Source organism: Paroedura picta, chromosome 17, assembly GCF_049243985.1.
Source record: "Paroedura picta isolate Pp20150507F chromosome 17, Ppicta_v3.0, whole genome shotgun sequence".
In the NCBI taxonomy this organism is placed as follows: domain Eukaryota; kingdom Metazoa; phylum Chordata; class Lepidosauria; order Squamata; family Gekkonidae; genus Paroedura; species Paroedura picta.
The window spans coordinates 7,770,515-7,793,049 of record NC_135385.1 but is presented as its reverse complement, the minus strand read 5'-3'; the positions used below and the strand labels follow the sequence as shown (position 1 = coordinate 7,793,049).

The 22,535-nt window shown below is 54.9% G+C and overlaps 1 protein-coding gene across 7 annotated transcripts; it reads right to left on the bottom strand.

The window, feature by feature from the left end:
* Positions 1 to 1,104: 1,104 nt before the first annotated feature.
* TOM1L2 (target of myb1 like 2 membrane trafficking protein) lies at positions 1,105 to 22,405 on the bottom strand. 7 transcript variants are annotated; one of them, XM_077316760.1, is made up of 16 exons: positions 22,276 to 22,405; positions 16,487 to 16,571; positions 16,016 to 16,094; positions 15,606 to 15,755; positions 15,377 to 15,511; positions 15,000 to 15,158; positions 14,535 to 14,651; positions 14,253 to 14,386; positions 13,538 to 13,586; positions 13,208 to 13,334; positions 12,828 to 12,945; positions 11,881 to 11,956; positions 10,352 to 10,417; positions 6,964 to 7,023; positions 6,075 to 6,183; positions 1,105 to 5,535 (listed from the first exon to the last, which is right to left on the bottom strand). In XM_077316760.1, exons 2-16 carry the CDS (start codon positions 16,522 to 16,524, stop codon positions 5,384 to 5,386), a joined length of 1,569 nt encoding a protein of 522 aa, XP_077172875.1. In that variant the 5' UTR covers positions 16,525 to 16,571; positions 22,276 to 22,405; the 3' UTR covers positions 1,105 to 5,383. The 7 variants fall into 7 exon arrangements, with proteins under 7 accessions (XP_077172875.1, XP_077172871.1, XP_077172874.1 ...); XM_077316756.1 differs by having other exon boundaries at positions 22,120 to 22,281; XM_077316759.1 differs by having other exon boundaries at positions 6,147 to 6,183; positions 22,120 to 22,281.
* Positions 22,406 to 22,535: the final 130 nt, after the last annotated feature.

Genomic DNA, 22,535 nt, shown 5'->3' with positions numbered 1-22,535 from the left:
TTCTGGGTTTCAGCTTTCATGGGCATGCACACTTCTTCTACACATAATTGGGAGTGCAGAGGCACTTTTTAAGACCAGCAAAGTTGTATTAAAGACATGCACTTTCAGGTGCAAACACGCTTCTCCAGATAGCTGAAGAATCTTTATATTATCTTGAATTAAAGTTTGCTCTGCTGCTTCAGACCAGCACGGTGACCCACCTGATCCTGTAAGGCATGGGTGGCCAAACTGGGGCTCTACAGATGTCCATGGACTACAATGCCCATCAGCCCCTGCAGGGGGCAGAGCCCCAGTTTGACCACCCCCTGCAAAGGTAAGTTACGCTGTGAGCCTGGGATTGGCCTGAGATCCCCAAGCAACATTTTACAGAATAGATCACTCGATTCATTTATACCCTGCTTTTGTCCCTGAAGAAGAGCTTACAAAGCTGCTTTCATCATTCTCTGCTTATCCACAACAACCTTGTGAGGTAGGCTAGGCTGCAAAACAAAGTTGACAGCCCCAACTGGGTTGAAGCTTTGCACCCAAGGTGTTTTGGGCCAGGTGATGGAGAAGTGGGCAACGCCTGCCGTTTCTGCCGCTTGGGAGAAAAGGGTAGCAGGTTTCTTTTCTGTCCAAAGATCCTGCTCTGTTGGAATGGGTGGCAAGCCCGGCACGAAGGCTGGCCCTGTTGCTTACTAGAACGCCAAGGCAAAAAGACAAAAGGCCGGGCACATGATGCGCGGGAGTGGCAGTAAACAAGCCCACACAGAGCCACGTGAGCCAGCAAGAACAATGCCTCCGATGCTCAGTTTGAAATTGCATTGTGGCAGGAAAAAAGGCATGAGGCATTGTCTCTCCCCCCCCCCCCAAGATCTTTGCCTAGGTTTGGGGGTTAAAGGAAACTCAGAAACACAGAACCGGAAGGGACCTCCAGAGGCATCTAGTCCAACCCCCTGCACAAGACAGGAAATTCGTAATTATGGCGTTCCGGCCCTTCTGCTGGACCTCCTGATGGCACGTGGGTTTTGGCTGCTGGGTGAGAGGGAGATCTCTTTGAACCCCCTGCAAGCCCAGCTCTTGCCCCCTGGGCAGAAGATCCAATGCACCACACACAACCCAGAATCAGCTTTATGCACTAGTGTTCTTTTATTGGACTATTTCACATGCAAGAACCCAAATGTACAGAAACAAGGGTGATTCGTGGGACCAGAGAGAGAGAGAGAGAACGTTAAGAGACGGGGAATTAATCGTACATCCTTAATGCAAAACAAAAAACTCGGAAGAGTTACCACCCGTGAGCTTTGCCCGCATTCCAAGAAGTCACCACGGATGGAGGAGGAGAGAAGGCAACATAATTAAAGGAATTCAAGGGGGTTGTCCTTTTTTTTTTTTTACAGAGGGTATTTTTTTTACATTTAAAAAAATTACCTTCCCCCCCCTTCCCGCAACCTCCTCACCCCAACGGACGGACGAATAACAGCGAACGTTTCCAGTAAATAAATATTATTTTTGTTTTTTAAAATCCGGACGAGCCTCGAGCATTAAATATACAAATAGAGACGCCACGAAGTCGCTTAGGGTGTAACAGTGAGCCAATGTGTTTTGGGGAGGGGTTGAAAAGAACTTCCACTTTAAAACAAAACCAAAAGAATCCTTCCTGGATAGGACGTGCCGTGTCAAAGCATTTGCTTAGGATGCCGAAACGGCCGCAACCCCAGCTTTGATTCTCCTTACGGTTTCATCGAGATGCTTATAGGTTCCGTTGCTACATGCATTCAAAGGGCAAAGGTTTTGAAACACCATATGGGAAAAGGAGAGGATTTCTACGCGACTGCCCCCCGAGTGGTTATTTTTTTTAAAAGCTGCCGCCAGGTTTTCGATGGCTGATTCCCGCCGTTGAAGCCGGAAGCGCGAAATGGGAAGTTAGAACATTTGTGTGAGAGAGCAGGGTTGGTTGGACACCCTGGCTGGCTGGCGACGGAGAACGAGATGCCATTTAAAAAAATGTTCTATTGCCGATCTGGCTGCCGTAGCCTGGGAGGAGAGGACCAGAGCAGCCGTGCTGGCCACAAACGGCTGACGGTGACCCTAAAAGAGAGTCCGACTCTGAACGTGCGGGAACCGGACTCTCACGGTGGACACTGCCAAGAGACGGCAAGGAGAGGACGGAGCTTCCTCTTGGCGGCTTTCAGGACGGCTCGCCTTTCTAGGCCTGCACCTGTGTGCTGTCCAAAAACCCAACCCCTCGTTTGACCCCTGTCACGCCGACTGGTCGGGGGAACGCTCAACCTGCTTCCGGGAGAGGTGCCAAGTTTGGTATTTCGGGAAAAGGGGAGGCGTCAGGAGGGGAGCCAAAGGAACTGACCTGCTTGTGTTTGCGAGTGTGCTCCTCTACTTAACCCTGATCACGGGACACGACAGGGGGCACACCTAATGCTAGCAGTGCGGCACCTCGCCTGGCTTTCCATGGTCTCAGACAGATCCTGCTCCGGTAAACAGCTCCCCCAAGAGAAGTGAGCCGTGACATATGGACTGAAGGGCCAACCTGGGGCAGGGAAACGGGACCAACTTGGTCTTAAAATCAGGAGGTTGGGGGGTTGGTTTCCTTCCCCAGATGTAGAAACAGAGGCAGCCGGTCGCCCCACACATCAACCAACAGCCCCCCGACTTTGCTCCTAGTTCATTAGTGTATTTGCATACTCCCAAAAGTTTGTAACAGCTGATTAAGGATTGCACTCGTTCTAGATAGACACTTCTTCTACACATGGCAATTGTCTTTTGGACAGAAAAAAAGGCAACGCCCCCAAATCGAAGACTGAAAACAAAAACCCAAAGCACACACAGTTGTTCACAAAAGGCCCGTAAAAATACAATGCGGGGAGGGGGGGAATACAGTGGTAACAACCGAGGCCCGATACAGCGGGATGGTCCCTTGCTGACGCCCCGCGGAAAGGAGAGCTTGCGGTATCTCCATTCATTGCAAGAGCCTCAAGGCAGGAGGATTTCCCGGCGGGACGAGGCCCGAATAAATACGTTAAGCCTAAAAGCAGCAAAAGGTTTGAAGAAGGGGTTCCCGACGATAACGTTAGTTAGCAATTAGTAACAGAGAGAGCTCTTTTGCCAGGACATTTCTGGCTGATGGCTGCAAAACGTTCCCTTTTGTTTCCTAGTGACGCGGCCAACCCATTCGCCATTTTGCCCCGCTTGCAAATACGGTGCAGGAAAGGGAGGAGGGCGCCCAGGGACAGCTAGCTACCACAACGTCATTGAAAGCGATGGATCGAAAGTTCGGTGCCTGGCTTACTTGAAGAGGGCGAAGAGCAGAGGGGATTGCTGAAATAACGGGGAACGCAAACTCGGCCGGTGGAAAGCAAAGCTTCCCCTTTTGTCGGATCTCTCCGCAAGAGCCAAAGGGTCCCCACCATGAATACGAGATCGATGGTCAATGGACTGCTCAGGTTCTCGCCCTGAATCAAGGCTAACACTTCCTGGGTGAACTTAAAGCAGCCGTCCCATCCTGCGAACCAACCTGAACGAACCGCGTTCCTTCTTGCCCGAATGAGGATTCGGAGCCATTAAAAAGTGACCGGTTCGGACCTGATGTTGCCGGTTCCGTCCAAAGCAGCCTCCATCTTCCATTGCAATGCACCAGGCTTACGGTTTGCCCTACCCCTAGCTTCTTCTGCTCCAATGTCTTCCGGCACCTCTGAAGGCCTCGTTCGAGTATCCCAAAGGTCCTAAGTTCGAAGCTGGGTGCAGCTTATAAACCCATGGAGGCTCCCATCCCATGTCTATAAACTAAAAAGTGGGTAGTGATGTCATTGGCCAAGGGAAGGACCAGAGAAGCTCAAGAACGTCCCTTTGAAGGAACTCTGGAACTGTCCATGTGGAGAAGATCTAGCACTTGAGTGTGCCTTTCCCTGGTGGAATGGGAAATGGGACAGAACGGGCAGGATCACCTTGTGTGTTTCTAGGTCACGTGATTCTCTTCCCAAAGCAAACTGGGCCATCGGGCCCGTCGCGTGGCAAGAGCGTGGCCGACCATGGTCACCATGACCTCTGGAGGCCTGCCAGGTGTCATGACGGCTGGGTTGGGCCACCGCATGTGCCTTAAAAAAAATAATAAAAAGAGAAAGAAGCCACCGCGCAAAACAGCCATGCGGCCAAGTGAGCAACGGAAGATCCGAGTTCCCGCCGACGCATACACGAGACCAACGGCGGAAAGCAAGCACCTGGCCACCTGGCCTCGTAGAACCCACAAGCCCAATGTTATAATCAGAGCAAACTGTCTTTTTGTCAAGCTGAGAGCCGCTTCAGGGTCCCGCACGCTTCTGAACTTAGACGCCGTCGACAGCTTGCCCTTCTCCCGTGGCTGGTTAGCAGAAGCCGCACTGGCTGCGTTTGGAAGCCACGAACCCCACGGGACGTGGAGAGCTCCTGTGTCAAGATGCCTCCGGCACTGCCCGTGTAGGAAACCTGCCCACAGGAACTGTGCACGCCATACGACTCCATCACTCAAACATTACTGGCAGCGAAGGGGTAGAGCCACAACAACGTTTAAAATTAGGGACAGGCCACGGAGTTGTGACGTTGGCCACCAACTACGAGCTGCACTGTTGAGTCAAGACCTCCTTTTCTGTCTTTGTGCCAAAAGCTTTCTTCTAAGAAACGGCCGGAAACCTGCTCCAGTGTGGCAGAGAAATGTGTCCTCCCCAGCCCTCACAACAGAGGGGATCTGAACCGACGCAAAAAACCACGTACATCTCCCCAGAAAAAGGCAAGATCTTTCAGGGGAAGACTCACGAAGAGTAACCTCCCAGCCGCTGGCAACTTTGGCCGGGATGCGAGGTAAGCGTTCAAAGGAAACCGAGCGAGATGAGAGTGCTTCTGACGGCGGGAGAAGGCGGCCGAGGGTGCTCAAGCTGGCAAAGGGCGTGAAGGAATTCCCTCGGCGTTAGAAATACGGGAAGGGAGCAGGCGTGGGGTTTGGGGGCAAGGCGGACTGCCAGAGACGGCCAGCCGCTTCAAGACTACCTTGGCGGGAGAGGCCCATGCCGACGGAAGCGGGGACCGCCTTCCGCCAGCTCCTTCCGCATCTGCGACGAGGGGGAAACGCTCATGCCTCGCTCTAAAAAGCACGGCTCTCGGCGCTCACAAACCGGGGTGGGCGGAGGGGATGAAGCGGCCGCGGACGGATGCCCAGGGACATGACAATACAGGGGGGCTTAAATACTCTTTTAAACGTTAGCTTATTCGGGCTGGACATTTCCGGAGAGGTGCTAGGGGCTGTCTACGGAGCCCGGGGGGGCGAGGGGACCTCGTCGCTAGCCGGGGGTGGCGAGGAGAGCTAGGCGGCCCCGGCTGTAGACCTTTCCACGGACAGCCAGGAGGGAGAGGAGCGTCACAGCGCAAACAGGGCGTCTTCCGTGCGCTCCGGCTTCTTTTTGCTGGGGGGGTTGGCCGGCGGCAGCGGGGGCTCCTCGGGAGGCAGCAAGGGCAAGCTGGGGATCCGTTCGGCGGCTTTGGCCCGTTCTTCTAGAAATTTATCAAACTCTGCGGGCGAAAAAGGGGGGGGGGAAATAAAGGCTTGCGTTAATTTAGGGCCTGTTTGACTTTGGCCAACAGGGTAGGGGGTTCCCCAAAATGTGGGAGTTGCTCTGCTGTGGCCTGAGGCTTCTTACAAAGATCAGAGCTTGCTCATTGTCCCTGGAACACGAGCTCACACTCCAAGGCATGGGTTCCCAACCTTTTTGAGCCCTGCCAGGGTTCTGAAACGGCATGGTGGGCACCGCCACAACATGGCTGCCAGAGAAGGCGGAGCCAGCCCCAAAATGGCTGCTGTGGCTTCGTCACCCACCGAAATGCCTTGTGCTGCGGGGGCTGCTGGCGAAGTGACTTTTAAGAAAATCTGCACAGCCCATCCATTCTCCAATGGTCAATCAGACAACTGTGTGGCTTTGCTAACTGCAGCGAGGGACAAGAAGTCGCAGTCCTGCCCCCCCCCCCCATCCAAGGACTGGCCATCTAGTTCAACACTGCCCCCCCCCCTGAAATGTTGGCAGGTCATGGGGAACTTGGGCGCCAGCCTTCACCTGTGCAGAAAGCACCCGGGAGTGCAGGGAAATCAGGACTCAGTTGGTGGCCCCCGAGGCTTTCGAAATTACCTTCGCTTGTCACTCCTTCTTCGAGCTCGTCTCCTTTCTAGAATTAGTATGGGGAGAGGGAGAGAGAGAGAGAGAGAGAGAGAGAGAGAGAGAGAGAGAGAGAGATGTTCGTGCGCATTCCGTAACCCTCCTTACAGGTCGCGGATGAAACTGTTCATGGCAACACAGCCCTCTCATGAAGAGAACGTCCCACCCCCTCTTAGGGATGGCCACCTGCACGCTGCACTGGGAATATGATGCTGGAAGGGGGCCGGTTATAGGATGCTATACAAAAAAGGATACCCAGACTCAAGCCGTAGGAAAACACAATCTGCGTACTGCTGGCAATACACAATAATATAAAGCTCTTCGGACGGTTGTCGTCTTAGACAGTCTCTGTTCCGCTAGCCTCAGTTTTAATATTCTTAATCATTTGAACTTCCGCCCCAGTCTCCAATGGCAGTGTAGTGACAAACAGCTTTTTCTGACTTGGGGCCCGCCAGAAAATTATCTTCATCGTTAGCTCTGGACGTTGCTGTTGATGGATCTTAAATACTTTCTTTATATCGAGAGAGACATCTGAAGAAGAACCGTCAGAACAAGAGGAACGAGCTGCCTGTCACGACACTACAACCAGAGACTGTAGCGGAAGTTAAAAATATTAAGAATATTAAAACTGAAACGGTCACCCCCCTCTCTGCCCAAAATTTGGGTGCTGCCTGGACGCTTCCATTACACATTTGGCCCTTTTGCCATGAGGGCAGGGGGTGTGGGGCATGGGCCCCCGACTCTTTATTTCATGAAAACGTACAAAGGAACAAAACCAAGAGAGTCTTACCACGTCTGTACTAAGCCACTCCTCTATGTCATCCATAACAGAGGACTGAGCGACCGGAATCTACGGAGCGCGGCAAGAGGCAGATGGGCGAGCAGCCAGGCAAAAACGAAAACAACATCCACAGCCGTGGCCAAAGAATGGGGGGGGGGGATAGCGAGAAATAAAGGAGGGGGGGGAAACACACATATACAATGTAAAGTGCACTTTTACGGAAAAAAATAAGAAAATAAATTGCAACAAAATACACCCATGAAGCCACGGGGAGCAAGAAAAATAAACAGAGCATAAGGAAGCAAAACGAAACATGGGTTGGATGAGTGAAGCGCCTGGCGGGGGTGTGTGGGATGTCATCTGGGTAGGTGTCCCTGTCAGTGAGAACCAAATGAGCCCGGCCTGCCCCACCTGAGTTTCCCTTAGGGGTGGAATGCTGGATCCGAGGGGCTTAACATCTCAAAGGGGGACAGTAGAGAAAGGCAACGTACTGTGGGCATCAAGGAAATTGTAACGAAAGGTTTAGGGCAGGGGTAGTCAAACTGCGGCCCTCCAGATGTCCGTGGACTACAATTCCCATGAGCCCCTGCCAGCGAATGCGAATGCTGGCAGGGGCTCATGGGAATTGTGTTCCACGGGAATCTGGAGGGCCGCAGTTTGACTGCCCCTGGTTTAGGGGCATAGGCTATACGGGTAAATAGCATCGTAAATTTTTTTTCAATCGGTGGGTACAAAATGAAATGCCACAGAATTAAAAATAATGGGGTGTGGGGGGGAAACCTGACTATTATGCATTCTGAGCAATTCTCTTTGTCGCAAATGTTTCGGGCCAATTCCTTTTGGAGGTTTCTGAAGTGGCTACAGTGGCCGTGTGGAATCCTGATTTGTATGGGGTGCAGGATGTACGGGGGAAAGGGAGGGGTAACCCTTCCACCCGTGCTTCTGTTTTGCTGGTCAGCCCCTTTCCCCTCCATTCCTAACCCAGAAGGAGGGTGGGAGAGATGCGAAGGATGGGGAAGAGCGGGACGTGGCTTTTTTGCTTTCAGGCCACCTGCAAAGTCAAAAATAAAATCCTGACACACAGGAAAGCTGGCTGGAACATACCTGCTGTTTTGTTCTCAGACCTTCTTCTCAAGAAAGGCTAGGGGTCCCGACCTTTCAGAGCCTGGGGGTATTGCTGGGAGTCCTGACGCGGGGTTAGAAGGCGCCATCACAACATGGCTGCCAAAGAAGGAGGGGCCATGCACACACCCGGAGGAAGTCCAGGCGCAGGGGAGAAAAGGGGTAATTTTAAAAGCACCCTAAGAAAGAAGAGTGAGGGGCAGAGTAAGGCCCTGGCTGGCGGGAGCTGCCTCTGAAGGAACAGTGTTCCCGCCTGCACAACCTGATTGGATCTCCAACGACCAACCGGGAACTGGCCAGGGCCAGAGCAACCACTTCCTGAAGACACAAGGTGAGCACCAGAAAAAGGTGTTTGGGGGCCTGTGGGCACCGTGTCGGGGACCTCTGGCACGGGCCGTGCCATTTCACAGGAGTCTAATCAGAGGTTCAGCAAAAAGCCCGGCACGGCCCAAGCGCAGAGGATAACGTCACATTTCTCTTATTGCGTATCCTTAAAAACCCGGGTGACAGACACGGCGTTATGCCTTCCTGCTTCGGTTCGCGGAGGAGTCACTGCTGTCTACACTAACTGCTCCGGATCAGTCAGGGGAGGGGGGAATTGGGAGGCCTCCAAGACTAGCCCCAACAAGCCCGGTTCAAATGAAGAGGGCTGCCGTCCAATTAGGGGAGAAGCGAGTCAATTAGGCTGAACACGCTCGGGTCATTAAATAGCTGTATAAATTTACATATAAATAAAAAACGACGCCTCGGAAAAAAAATTAAGCCTGCTTTGCTTAACACAGGGGACCCCGCAGCTGGGCCCGGCGAGCAGGAACTGGCCGCGGGCTGAACCGTTACACGAACTCTGGAAGAATGACTCAAATTGAGTTTGCTCCGGGGTTTTTTCGACTTCTACGGGTCCCCCTCCAAGCTCTTCCGAGATTACTTGAGCCAGTAGTCCTACGAACGGGCAGGGTTAAGAGCTACGGCTAGTCCGGACAGAAAGCGGGTTACGGATTAGTTGGATTTGAGGGGAACACCAAACGTTTTCGTATTAAAACGAACAAGGTGGAGCACCCTGTGAGGGGGAGGGGGAGGAGTCGGCGCGCTCCCCCACCTACGATCTCGTTGTTTCGGCCAGAAAGACACCAGTATCCTTTTCCCGGGCTGAACAAACACAAGGCGGAAGTGAATGGGGGAAAGCGGAAATTCGAAGGTGCTGTTTTCAACAGCCATGGCGGAAGGGAAGAAGTGTGCCTCGGACTCCTTGGCCCCTTGGGGAATGGCGCTCGAGGGGAACCGTCCCTATTTGGGGAATCTGAGAAACAGCGGAGCTTTTGGGAATGACCCCTGAGCCTTGTTGCTGAGCAGGAGGCAGCCCCCCTAGTCCTCACTGCAGCAACCCCTTCCCTCCCTCGGTTTAATCCAAGGTGTGCAATCTAGTCTACAAATGCTATTCGCTTTCGGGTCACTTTGAGCCCGGCCCACAGCAGAAACCCAGAGAATGGGAGCCTGGCAGAGATAATCAGGTCCCCTCAATGCAGAAGGATAATATTGAGGTGAAGCGTGAAAATGTTGGAAGCTGTACTAAGCGGGGTATAAATATTTATTTATTGAATTTATAGGCTGCTCGAGGCTGGCTTGAACGGATTTATAATTTATAGGGATTCGATCATTTTGAACCCGCTGAAAGCTCATATCGAAATAATCCGCTGCTAAGGGTTAGGGAAAGGAGCCCGTTTCAACCAACGGCATCTCGTACGTCCTCCTGTACCCCGGAGTGATCTGTCCCTTGGAGGCATCCAGAGAAAAGTGACAGGGGAAAGGACGGGAGCCCCTGACCCCAATGCTGTCGACGGGCCATGAGCCCAAGTTATTTAAAGGTGTTGAGGACAAGGGGCCTGCGGACACCACCCCCACCCACCCCTGCTGATTTAAGACGTGAGTCTTGTGTTTGCCCTGGGGGGAAAATGGATACTGCACATATTAGGGGGCAGAGGGGGGAATTGAGACAGCAAAAGGAACAAGAGAAGCCCATCTTTGTTTGGAAAACCGACTCGCATAGGCCATGGGGTCGCGCACACCTCCCCCTCCTGCAGCATGCCCCTCCTCACCCCTCTGCCCTTCCGCCAAAGATGGGGCTCCCACGTCCTTGTACCATCCGGTCCGTGGTCCGTTCGACGGGGCGAGTGAGACATTAAAACAGAGGGCGGCGACGCTATTTCGGGGAGACAAGGTGAGGCGGACGGGGGGAGGCATAGGGGAGGGGTCACTCGATCGGCAAAATCCTCCTCACCATTCCTTGGGTCATGAGCCATTTGTCTATGGGCTCCAGGTCTGAGAAGCCAACTTTACCTCTCCTCTGTGGTTGGGGACAGAAGGTTCCCATGGGTGAGGTGGAGGGGGGGGGGAAGAAGGAAAGAGAAAAAGAGAGCCGCAGCGGCATCAATGAGAAGACCATCCCATGGTCCATTTGAGAGAACACACACCCTGCGTTCTGCCCCCCCCTCCTCCCCCAGCTCAGACTTGTTAATGGCCACTTCCCTGCTCGCCCATGGCGAGTGAAAATGGCCCATGGGCGACCAAGCAGGGGATTTTGGGTACCGTAGCAAGACAATACAGACTTCGGTCTCTTCAGGCACCTGCAGGAAGGGTACGAGGACAGCCATTTGGGTGGACTTACAGGCCCTGCCATCCATTCTTCTTCCACCTCAGGTAGGCAGTGAGAAATACCAAGCAACAGTCTCCCGATTCCTGCCCCCGTCCCCCAGAGGGCCAAAGGTATATCCCCACCTGTCACCCAAGGCAGCTCCTCCCGCCAATAACAGGGGGTCATTTCCCCAGGAAGTACTTTCCGGGGGGGGGGGGGCTGTCTTTGGTGGGGGGCTGTAACTCAGGCCCTGTCAATCCAATCCTCGCCAGACTTGGAAGGCAGGCAGAAGAGAGTCAGCCAGAGAGACCCTGAGAGTTCGCCGCCTCTAGCACGCTGGAGGGCCATCTCCGCTATCGAACCCTTCGTGACTTGAGCCCCGTCCAAGAAGTGCTGCCCGTCACAATTCTTTACGGGGAGAATTCCCCGCGGGCTCTTCACCTTGAAATAAAGTGCTGTAAAAAATCCTGGAGAGAGGGCAGAAGGGCGAGCGAGCGGAAGCTGCCGGCCCCCCCTGCAGGTGAGCAAAGTCAAAAGCAAAAAGCGCGTTCTCGAGTACTTTGAGCAGAGGGCTTTGAGACGCCAACACGCTGAACTGATAAGGGCCACAACTGATAAGAGAGCGACAATGAGGACCAGGGGTGGTAAAAGGGTGCAGGGGCCTCAACTGGAAGGCACACCGCAGTGGTGCTCCGTCCCACGTATTTCTCCTCTGGGCCAAAACGCCAACCCAGCTCTCCCCTGACCTCTGCAGATTTCTCTTTCCCCCTGAAGGCGAAACCAAACGGGCGGCTGGATATTAAGAGCCAGTATGGTGTCAAGGTTAAAAGCGGGGTCTCTGAATCTGGGGAGCTGGGTTCGATTCACCCCTCTCCCTCCACATGCAGCCAGCCGGGTGACCCTGAGCCAAGCACAGTTCTCTCAGAGCTCTCTCAGCCTCGCCTACCTCGGTTTGCTAGAAGAGCAAGGAGACAGAGAGCTGGTACCACGGCTTTCGTAGAGATCTAGCAAGCGGGGAGTCCTGTACAGACTTCAAGCCCAACGTTTCACTGCCCTTTCGACCCCCACATCCCATCTAGGGCTGTGTGAGTGGAGAGCATGGCGTGCTTGCATTCAATGCCCCAGGAGGAGCTTGGGAACAGGAGGCGACACGGAAGGGCAGAGAAGCGACCTACCCCTCCTGTGGTCTGTTTTCGAACGTCCAGGGTCGAGGGCACTGCTTCGACAGCCGGCGGGTCTTCATAGGACGCGCTGAGAGATAAAGAGGGAGAGAGAAATGGGCGGGGTGGGAATATACCTCTGACTCCCAGCGCCAGCATTAACAAGACTTCACTCTGTTTTAACCAGTTGGCTTTCCCCCTTTTCTGGGTTCACATAACAGCACTGGATTAGGGCTTACTTCGATTGTTTATTTCCCAGATGTGTTTTTAAAAATTATACGATCAACCACTGAGGAAGGCCTCGGAGGCTGAAACGCCCCTGGTCTTGTGCAGGGCATGCCCAAAAATTCAGCCACGAGATGGCGCTCGAGGACCGGATTCAAGATCCGGCCTCTTCCGCCAAAGCAACACATCTTGTATCTGACCTCAGCTGCCTGAACGCTGTCGGCAGCTGCGAGGACAACCGCTTTTGACAGAAGAGGTGGCCCCCAGCGAGCCGGTCTTTGCGCAGGAGAACCTGCAGCCTGCAGGGGGGGGAATATCCCATGCTGCCTTGGCTGGTACGCAACAATTATTCCATAACACAAACCTGTTTGACGCTGCCTGACGGGGAGGCAGAACTTAGGGTCATCTAGCTCTGTGAAGTCTGCTTATTTATTTGTTTGTTTGTTTATTTATTTATCCCCCGCTTTTGTTCCCCACTGGCACCTTAAAGCGTACTATAATGCTGAAACATTCGGAGGAGGGGGGAACCAAGCGGGCTCTGCAGATTAGAGGCTTGGCTCTTGACCACGATATCAGGATGGCTCTCACAGGCCATCTTTGCTGAAACCTAACGCCCACCACCTCAAGTTGCTCCGTAACCAGCGCAGAATTTTCGGCTCATGACCCACAGGACGGTTTTTGGTCCGTACGCTTCCTTCGGAGCCAAGCGGGCCACTCTGCCCCGAGCCCCTACGTACGCCTTGCGCGGATCGACCAGCGGGCCACTTCGTGTCTGCGTGAACACGCTGAAGTCGTCGCGGGGGTTGGCAGCCGGGAGGGAGCCGAGCGTCCCACTCACGTTGTTGGCGCCCAAATCTGCAGAGGGACATGACAAAACGGAGATGAAGGACGGAGCTCTTGGAGGACAGGCCGGCACAGAAGTCCTCTGCTTCAGACAAAGCCTCTGGGATTCAGGTCGTAGAACGGCTCTCTGAAAACGCCGGCCGTAGCCGCTCTCCCCAGCGCCCTGAGAGAAGCTCCGCTGCGAACACACTGAGGACTAGCCTCATGGCTAATCCCTTCTCTTTAGAAAAGAACCCTGCACACAGGGAGAGACACCACGAGGCAAAACACTCACCAAGACCAGCCAGTTGGGTGGAAAGGGTCGGCGCTGGCGGGGCGTTGCTTCCGACCATCGGGCTGACCACGGCCGGGGAGCCGGGCCCCAGGTCTATCAAGTTGTCCTCGGTCACTTCGCTGAGAACCTGCGGGGCCGTGGGTTGGAAAAATCAGAAGTTAGACGTCCTGCCGAGCAACCCGTTTCGAAGGCAGGCCCTGTCTCGAACCGGGAGTGCGCCAGGGTGCCCTGTTGAGCCCCCCAGAGGGCATCGTGCACGGGTGTGCCCAACCACCTTCTGGAGACAAAACGCATGAGAAATTATTCCCCTGCCCCAACAGGCTGACTTACCCCGTTGCTGGCGTTCTGCGTTGCCCGGCCTAGTCGGTACCGCTCGAATCTGCACGGCAAGAGGAGGACAAAAAAGAGAGAATTTTTTAAAAATGGAAGGCTGGAGAAACGCCCTCGGGGGCAGAACCCCGGAGGCCAGGAGGAATCTGCCTGTCTGAGTCGATTAGCCTCGGGGTGGGCGTGAGAACGAAGAAGAAAAACTGGGTTATTTATACCCCGCTTTTCACTGCCTGAAGGAGTCTCAAAGCGGCTGACAACCCCCTTTTCCTTCTGATGATCTTCTCAGGAGAAGGCCTCGGCCTCGGCCTCTCTGCCCTGTTCCTGGCCCTCCAGGGTTGGCCCCTGGGTGAGACGGGAGGCTGAACAAGATGGACCTTCCCTGGTCTGACCCAGCAGAGCTCGTCTGAGGTTCTTAGGAAGGCCTCGGCCTCTCTGCCCTGTGGCTGAGGATCTGGCTGGCCCCTGGTTGAGACAGGATGGTGGACTAGATGGACCCTCCCTGATCTGATCCAGCAGGGCTCTCTGATTCTCTTATGTTCCGAACTGGAGATGCCAGGGATTGAACCGGGGACCCTCCGCACGCCAACCAGCGGCACCAACACCAAGCCAGGGCCCCGCATCGATCACACCAGCTTCGCCTTCCGGATGGCGGAGGCCTTTGGACCTGCGAGGCAAGGGGTCGCCAAGAGCCTGGGGAGGAGACGGGCAGGGGCACCTCTCGTAGCGGAGGAAGACGTTGTTGAGGTCGTCGTTCACGTGCAGGAGCTCTTCCGTGACTTCTTCGTTCGACACCCGGGAGATCAGCTCCACGATCCTCTGCTGCATGGCGCGACACGTTCGGTTCAGCTCCTGGCGGGGGCGGAAAGCAAAATGATGGGAAAGCGGAGGGGCGGCCCAGGACGCTCGCTCGAAAAGAAGCGATTGTGTCCCTGAGCCACCACCCCTCCGGCAGAGGTCTCTCTCCCTTTGCCAACTTGAAACAGTTCCATTCACTTGCCTGCAGTAACTCGAGATCCGAAGGATCTTCCTGGCCCGGCACCATTTCCGTCAGCATCTCCGACATCACTTTTGTGTTCCCACGGACAACGTCCAGCTCGCTGCGGAGCCTCGTGATCTGTTGGGACGGAGAGCGGCGGTCCAGCTGGCGTTCCAGAAGACGGCGACGAGACCCGCTTTCCACGACCCAAAGGAAACTCAAACCCCGTCCCCCTACCCAAAACAGACGCCCTGCGAGGCAGGTCGGGGGCTGAGAGAGCTCTGGGAGAACTGCTCCGCAAGAAGCGCTCCGCGAGAACGGAGGTCACCCAGCCGGCTGCATGTGGAGAAGTAGGGTAGTGAACCCGGCTCTCCAGACTCGATACCACCACGGTTTAACCATTCTGCTCTCAAAGTCTGAAGTGTCACGCGTGCTTTGAAAGAAAAGGCTTCCCAAGGACTTCCCCCCTACCCCGACCAGCGATACCTGTTCGGTATTTGCAGTGATGGGGCTGCTCACGTTCAGGGGCGGAGCCTGCGGGGCCGGGTAGGCTGTCGGGGAAGGCGAGGAGTAGGGTCCGGCGCTCACCCTGGGCTGGGATTGGGACTTGTGCATGGTGGCCGCTGGGTCCACTTCAGGGACGCTCTACGGGGGAGAAAAGATGCCGGTGGAGGCAGCATTGGGTCTCTGCCCCCGAGGGAAACGTCCCCGAGACTTTCTGCGGCCCTCCAGATGTCCATGGACTACAATTCCCAGGAGCCCCCTGCCAGCAATCGCTGGCAGGGGGCTCCTGGGAATTGTAGTCCATGGACGTCCGGAGGGCCGCAGTTTGACTACCCCTGCACCAAGGCGTCCAGACTCACTCTCTGAGGGGTGTGTATTGGCGACAGAGCATCGAGGTCGGCCATTGGGAATTCCACGCCTTTCCTTTTGAGCTCTTCGTAAATGTGCACCACCCCGGTCAAGTCCGGGCTGCTCCGAAAGGCATCGGCCCAGGCCTAAAGACACACAACCGGCATTCGGGGCTGTTGAGTAGCTTCTGCAAAATGAACCCAATCGGGAAGGAGAGGGGGAGGGAGGCCGCCTACCGACCTGGATTAGGGCGAGGACTTTATCCTGGACGATGGTGGGAGGGTTGTTCTTAGGGGAGATGAGTTTCACCAGGACGCCGTCGATGAAGTCACGGTTGGCGACCAGGACGTGGAAGCGGTGGCCGCAGTTCTTCACGCACGTTTCCAGTACCTGCAGCAAGGGATGGGGGTGGGTGGGGGGTGAACCCCGTTGCAGGTGGAGCGCAGCTAGCTGGATAACTCACAGCAACAAGTGGGCTTATTTCCCTGGTCAGTAACTGGTTTCTGGGGCAGGGAAGCAAGCCGAGGGCCATAGGCCTTATCCCGTGTCTCCTGATACGGCCAGTGAGACCGGGCTTTCTCTGCACCCTGCCCCGCACGTCAGGGGAAGGCCCAGGGGCTGCTGAACTGCCGGTTCCCCTGCCCACTCACCGTAAGAGCCAGCATCACTTCCCTGTAGTTCTTGTTCCCGTTCAGCCGCTTCTTGAGCGCGCGGATGGCGTCCTTGGGGCTGGCGGCGGGAGAGAAAGAGCCACCGTGACAGTGAGACAGCTGGGGATCTCTTCCCCGCTCTCAGCGCTGGATTCAGATTACCGAAGCGACAACCGAACTGAGCCACACACAAAGCTCACCCACGCCAAGGGGCCTCAAAACCCTGGGACGCTGTAAGTCCCCAAACACAACAGTGAGAGGACGGGGGATTCATCCCCCACAAGAGGGAGTTTCTTGCTTGGGCACGAGACGGCGCATAATGTGCTGACAAGAAACGCGGCCGAGTGCAGCTGGCATTTTTTAAACTCTCCATCCCCTCTGGACCTCCGAAGGCCAAGAAGAGGCTCGTCTGACACCGACCCAGAGGAGAACGTCAAAGCCGAGCCCCTCGCCGGCGCCCTGAACACTTACCCTTCCTCCGTTTCGTTGATGATGTCGCAGATTTCCATGTTCAGCGTCCAGTCTTCGCTCTGCAGGGAGCCATCGGTGGCTTTTTCTATAAAGGGCACAGGGGAAGGCAGAGGTTAGTCAACTCGCTTGGGGGTTAAAAGCCAACGTGGACCCCAGAAACGGCCAGCTAGTTGGGCGATTCCCAGCAGGCCAATAATGTGCCTGGGTGGTTTCCGGGGACTGCTGGCAAGGGCTCCTGGGAACTGTAGCCCATGGGCATCTAGAAGGCTGCAGATTGGCACATGGTGGCAAGGGCTCATGGGAGTTGTAGTCCAGGGACATATGGCGAGCCGGTTTCAGATCTCAGAAGCCAACCAGAAGGGAGACCCACAAGGAGGGCTCTGCAGAGGAAGGCCATGGCCCACCCCCTCTGCTCCTCACCTGCCGGCAAAGCCCCTTGCCTGACAGCAGACACAAGTCCATTATTAACAGCTCATTTTCAAAGATTTTAGCTGCGTCTTTTTAACGCAGGCAACGGACGGGTATCATTAAAATTTAAGGAATAAGTAAACAGAGAGAGTTGGATGCTTGGGCTTTCCGTGAACTCTTCTCTGGGAGGCTTTCCTCGGCGAGGACAATGTGTGCTTGCAATTAAATTTTCATGGGCCCTTGTGCCACTTCCCGGCAGTAGCAGCAGCAGCAGCACAATGTCGGCCCATTAACCGCCCCCGCATGCATACGCAGTCCGCCCCGCAATTACGGAAGGCCACCGGGCCTCGCCTGCCGACACCCAAGGCTCCGAACGACGCAGGACCCTTAAATCAAACGATTGTCCGGATTTCGCGGCGCCTCCTTAGAGCCGCTGCCTGAATGTAGCAGCCAAATAATTGGATCTCGGCCCGGCGCAGCCGTAGAAACGGCGGACAAGAGAACGGCTGTTAAGGAAGCCCGACTTCCGCTGGACTTCTGCCCCAGAAAGAAACGCTTGGCGATTCTAAAGCAGACAGCTGCCACCGTCCCCTATCCCTCCTGAAGACTTAGGGCTGATCCTGCGTTGAGCAGGGGGTTGGACTAGATGGCCTGTATGGCCCCTTCCAACTCTAGGATTCTAGGATTCTAAGACCCTCAAGGTTTGGGTAAAAATCCAGAAACGCAAGCCGCTTTCGAAATCTCTTTCTGAGGCATTGCTTCGGAGCAGTCTGCAGACGAGGCCTGGGGAGCTCCCAGAATTACAACTGAACTCCAGAGAACGAGAATCAGCGTCCTCCCTCCAGAGGAAATGGCTACCTTGGGAGGGAACTGCAGATCACATCCCTCCTCTCCAAAGTATCTTCCCTCTCAGGCTCCACACCCCCCCCCCCGCCCCAATTTCTAGGAGTTTGCCAAACTTGGTCTGGCATTTGCAGGTAGCTCGCAATCTTCGGGGAGAAGGGAAGAGCAGGACTAATAAAACATCAGATGGGGAGGCCAAAGGATTGCGGCAACTTCTGCCATCACCACATGCGGGGACCTCTTAAATTCAGGCATGGGTTTCCACCCCCTCGGACCACCCCAGAATCCTTTCCTGCTGAAGTGAGTGACTCAGCAGGCATGGATGCTGCAGGGAGCGCTTAGAAGGGCTTTGTTCTTTGTCGTAGCCTGATAACTGCCTTCTAACCCATCTTTGCTCTCTCATTCTCTGCCCATGGCCTTCCCTGGAGACACAGGTCACTGCTGGACTCTCCTGTGGAGGCAATGCCCTCATACGCCCACCCGCAGGATGCTGGACAAGGTGGCCATTTGCGATAGGGAAAGTTCTCTTTAGATGAGGCTCCTTTCGCGTCTCTCTCATTGTTTTCTCTCTCCACATGGCCTGTACAGGTGAAATCTCCTTGAATGAGATGCTTCTCTTTGTCTTAACCTGGGAGCTGCCCTCTGATCCCTCCTCCCTCCCTCTCTCCGGGATTGTCCTCTCCCTCTCTCCACATGGCCTTCCATGGAGACGGGTCTCTCCTGTAGAACAGGGGTAGTCAACCTGTGGTCCTCCAGATGTCCATGGACTGCAATTCCCATGAGCCCCTGCCAGCGTTTGCTGGCAGGGGCTCATGGGAATTGCAGTCCATGGACATCTGGAGGACCACAGGTTGACTACCTCTGCTGTAGAACCAATGCCCTCATGCTCCCCCATGCTAATAAGGAATGTACTCTTTAGATGAGGCGTCTTTCTTTTTCTTCCTTGCAAAATTTACCCATTTTATTTATTTTGCACAAGCAGACCCACACCACCACGGAAAGCCCAGCAAAACCAAAGCATCCGATCAAAGCATTGCTCCAATCCGAAAAGAGGAGACGCACCAAGAACATGAAGGCACATGAACCAAAAAACCACCACTGCCGTCTTCTTTTGACTGCAACCTGAACGTGAACCGGATCCACTTAACCGGTTTAAGTTTACCGTTTCTGCAATATACTTATTGGGAGATTTATTGAGTACACTCCGGATCACCCTCCTATGACAAAGCAAAACTCTACTATACTAACCGAATATCCCAGTATTTACAACACAGAGAATTTCCTCAGCCGCTGGGTAATTGTAGGAAATGTTCCCTGAAGAACAACGTAAGGAGAGATGAATGCTTCGCTGGTTTTCTCTCAACCGGAAAACAGCAGAGAATTTTTCTTCCAGCCTTCCATTCCTGTAAAGCGTGCCACAAAATCATGGGAATCTCTCCTCTTAACTGATAGTGACGTGTATACAAGGTCAGCATTTAACAAACAAACAAACAAACGAAAACCAGACTCAAAGCAAGAACGTAAACTCATCCCTTGCTTTCTCCAGCCACCTAGTAAAGGCTTAGGGATAAGTCAAAGGACGATTTAAATACCCTATGATAAAATGGATGTTTTTTTTTTTTACTATTGCTCACCAGCCATAGTGCTGGCTCTGTTATCTGAGGGGCGGGATGCCACCGAAGAGAAGAGCCTGTGGATTCTCTGCTCTGTGTACTATTGAAAACAAGGATTCTCTGTTCTTTGTACAATCTAAAACAGTGTCGGATTTCTGACCCTGCGTGGTGGGAGCAAGCAGAAAGCATCCAGGTGGGAGTGGCTATGCAGAAAATAATTCCTCAACCTCTCGGAATGACTCGTTCTGGGGGGGGGGGGAAGCCCCTCCTGAGACCCCGCTTTTTTGTTTTCTTAAAAAAGAAATCTGTACCAAACCCTTGACCGTTCTGTACGTCATTCGGAAAGGGAGCCACGGTGTTTTTGAAAGACGGCTCTTGTATTGGGCAGACGGTTTTTACCGGCTCCTGTTTAGTCATCTATTTGTCCAAACTGAAGGAAAACCACAGCCCTCAGAACCTCCCTGGGTAACAAAATAATTTCTTCCTCTCGAAGATTATCTAGGATTGGCCGGGTGTGGGAGGGAAGAATGTGTTTATAGGGAGTGCTTTCTTAGAAGTACGCGGAGACCAAAAGTGCACAGAGATTCCTCCGGGGCCTTCCCTCCCACCATGCACCCACCATCCCGGGCATACGGAATTCCACAACACAATTAGAAGAATCGTCTTCTCCCCCTCTGTTCCTCCATTCTCAGCTCCCAAGGTTGCCCTGTTCCCAAGCAAACTCCTTTCTTCCAGCCAAAACAGGCACTCCTAAGAACGGCAGGCGGGCCAGGGTGGAGCAGACCGGCAGGGCCATCCAACCCAGCATTGTGTCTGGCACAGTTGCCCTGGAGGGTACGGAGGCCAAGCCCCTGATGCTGTCTCTCTGGCCCCGGGGTGCAACCTTCCACCCCCTCTGTAAACGGAGTTGGTTCGTTAGTTGCCCGGGCTCATAACCACATTCCTCCAGGGAGCTGTCCAATCCCTTCCGATGCTTGGGGGCCTTGCTATGCAAGCTCGCAATTTCACCACTCTCTGCGTAAACGCTGCCTGTCAGCTTCAATCGCATAACCTGTCCCTGTCCACTCTTCCTCCAGGAAAACATTGTGTCCTTGTTTTCCCTGAGGCGTGTCCAGTTGGCCCTGTGAGCCTGTCTGCAGCGGCAGAACAGAGCCAGAATCCAGGAGCACCTTCAAGACTAGCCAAATCTGTGGCAGGGGAGGGGCTTTGGCGAGTCACGGCTCCCTTCTTCGGATGGATCAAGCGGCGTAGCCATGTTAGTCTTTCCGTAGCAGGGGAAGAGATCGAGAGCCCAGCAGCTCCTTCAAGACTAACCGAATTTGACGCAGGAGAGGAATGCTTCTGAGTGACTGCTATTTGAGGATGTGACTCAGGGCGACTCAAAGCCTGCCACAAATTTGGTTAGTTTTGAAGGTGCTGCTGGATTCCTGCTCTGTGAGGTCCATTAGTTTATGAGCATGTGCAGAGGACTGGCTCAACAGCGTCCAGCGAGCTTTGTGGCTGGGGAGGGATTTGAACTCGGGTCTCCCCAATCTGACTGCAACACTTCAACTGTTCCGATCAAAGCTGCTCTGCCAAAGGTTCTGAGTGCGCCCATCAAATTTATTCATTGTAAGGAAAGGAAAGGAAAGTTCACGGCTCCACCCCATATTTTATACGCCTCACCCATGTCTTCACCCTTAGTCACCCTTTCCTTTGATGCACCTTTTCCACCCTCCTGGCAGGAAAGGTACACAAACCTGCTTTCCTTTTGCTTCACCTAAATATTTACACCCTACTTTTCTCTCCATCAGAGACCCAATCTTCCCTTCTGTATATTTTAAAACCCAAACAACAGCCCTGCAAGGCAGGGGAGACCGAGAGAAAGTGATTCACAATCAGCCAAGACAGCTCAGAGTTCTTCCGCTTTCAATTTAGCTTTGCAACAACCACAACAACCCTGCGAGGTAGGTAAGGCTGAGAGAGAAAGCGATTCAAGGCCAGCCAGTAAGGCTCATTGTTCTCCCCTTAATTTGTCCTTGCAACAACAACCTTTCAAGTAGACACCTTCGAGACTAACCAAATCCTAAGATTTGTTGGCCCTCCAGGGGAACTGGGTGGCCCCTGTGTAAGTCAGGATGCTGGCCTGGATGGATGCTCAGCAGGGCTCTCCTGATGTTCTTATGAGAGCCATTCAAGGCCAGCCAGTAGAGCGAATGGCTCTCCCAGTCTCCATTTCACCCACGTGACGACAACCCTGCGAGCCAGGCAAGGCCAACCGCGACCGATCCAAGGCAAGCCGGAAAGACCGAAAATTTCTCCCCGCCTCCCCCGCGACGGCTGGAGCCAAGAGAGACTGGTGTCCAGGCCGCCCAGCAAGGCTCGCCGCTCTCCTCCTCCTCCCCCCTTACATCCACAGAACAGCCCTGCAAGGCAGGCCAAGCTGGCCCAAGGTCATCCGACGAGCTTCCCTGGCAGGGAGGGGGCTTGAAGCAGGGGTCTCCCCCAGGCCTCAGGGAGACCCTGAGCAGTGGGCCACGCTGCCCCCTCCCCCAATCTCCCACCCCCACCCTTCCCATGTCAGGGAGACACGCAGCACCTCCCCCCACCCCAATAAAGGGGATGGGAGACAGACATGGGGGGGGGCTCGCCCCATTTCACTAGGGGGGGAGAAGCTGCGCCCCCCCAAATCCCCCTCCCCACGCCCCTCCCCCACCCTGGCTGCCCCTCCCCCACCCGCTGCGGCCCTCCCTTATATGGTTCTCCCCCCCCCGCCCCCCGGCCACTCACCGAGGCTCTGCCCCACCGGGGTGCTGAAGGGGTTCCCCAGCAGAAACTCCATCTTGGGAGGATGACAACAAACGCGGCCGGCCCTCGGGACGCGCTCCGCCGCCGCGCCTCGCCCCGCCCACCCCCCGACGCCCGCCAACCGGAACCGGCGCTCACCCCGGGGCCCGCCCCCCGCCGCTCAGGGCCGCGCGCTCATTGGTGGGCAGCCGCGCCCGTCACTGTCAGAACAGAGAAGCTGGGAGGGGGGAAGGCCGCTCCTTCCGCCGCCGCCGCCGTCGAACGCCTCGCCTCCCTCGCTCGTCCTATTGGCTAACAATCGCGGACGGGGCTTCCCCCGCCCCTCCGGCGAACGTTCCGACGCGGCCAGCCAATCGCGGCCCGCGACGGCTGTTTACGCGCCTCCCGATTGGGCGTTC

Bases quoted from the DNA above. Each gene is read 5' to 3' on its own strand.
- TOM1L2 (XM_077316756.1), bottom strand. From the start codon at position 22,171: ATGGAGTTTCTGCTGGGGAACCCCTTCAGCACCCCGGTGGGGCAGAGC. The intron at 14,652-14,999 runs GTATCGCTGGTC...CCGTCCCAACAG, and splicing joins TCACTGCAAATACCGAACAG to ATCACGAGGCTCCGCAGCGA. The intron at 14,387-14,534 runs GCAAGTGAATGG...CGCCCCCGCCAG, and splicing joins CGGATCTCGAGTTACTGCAG to GAGCTGAACCGAACGTGTCG.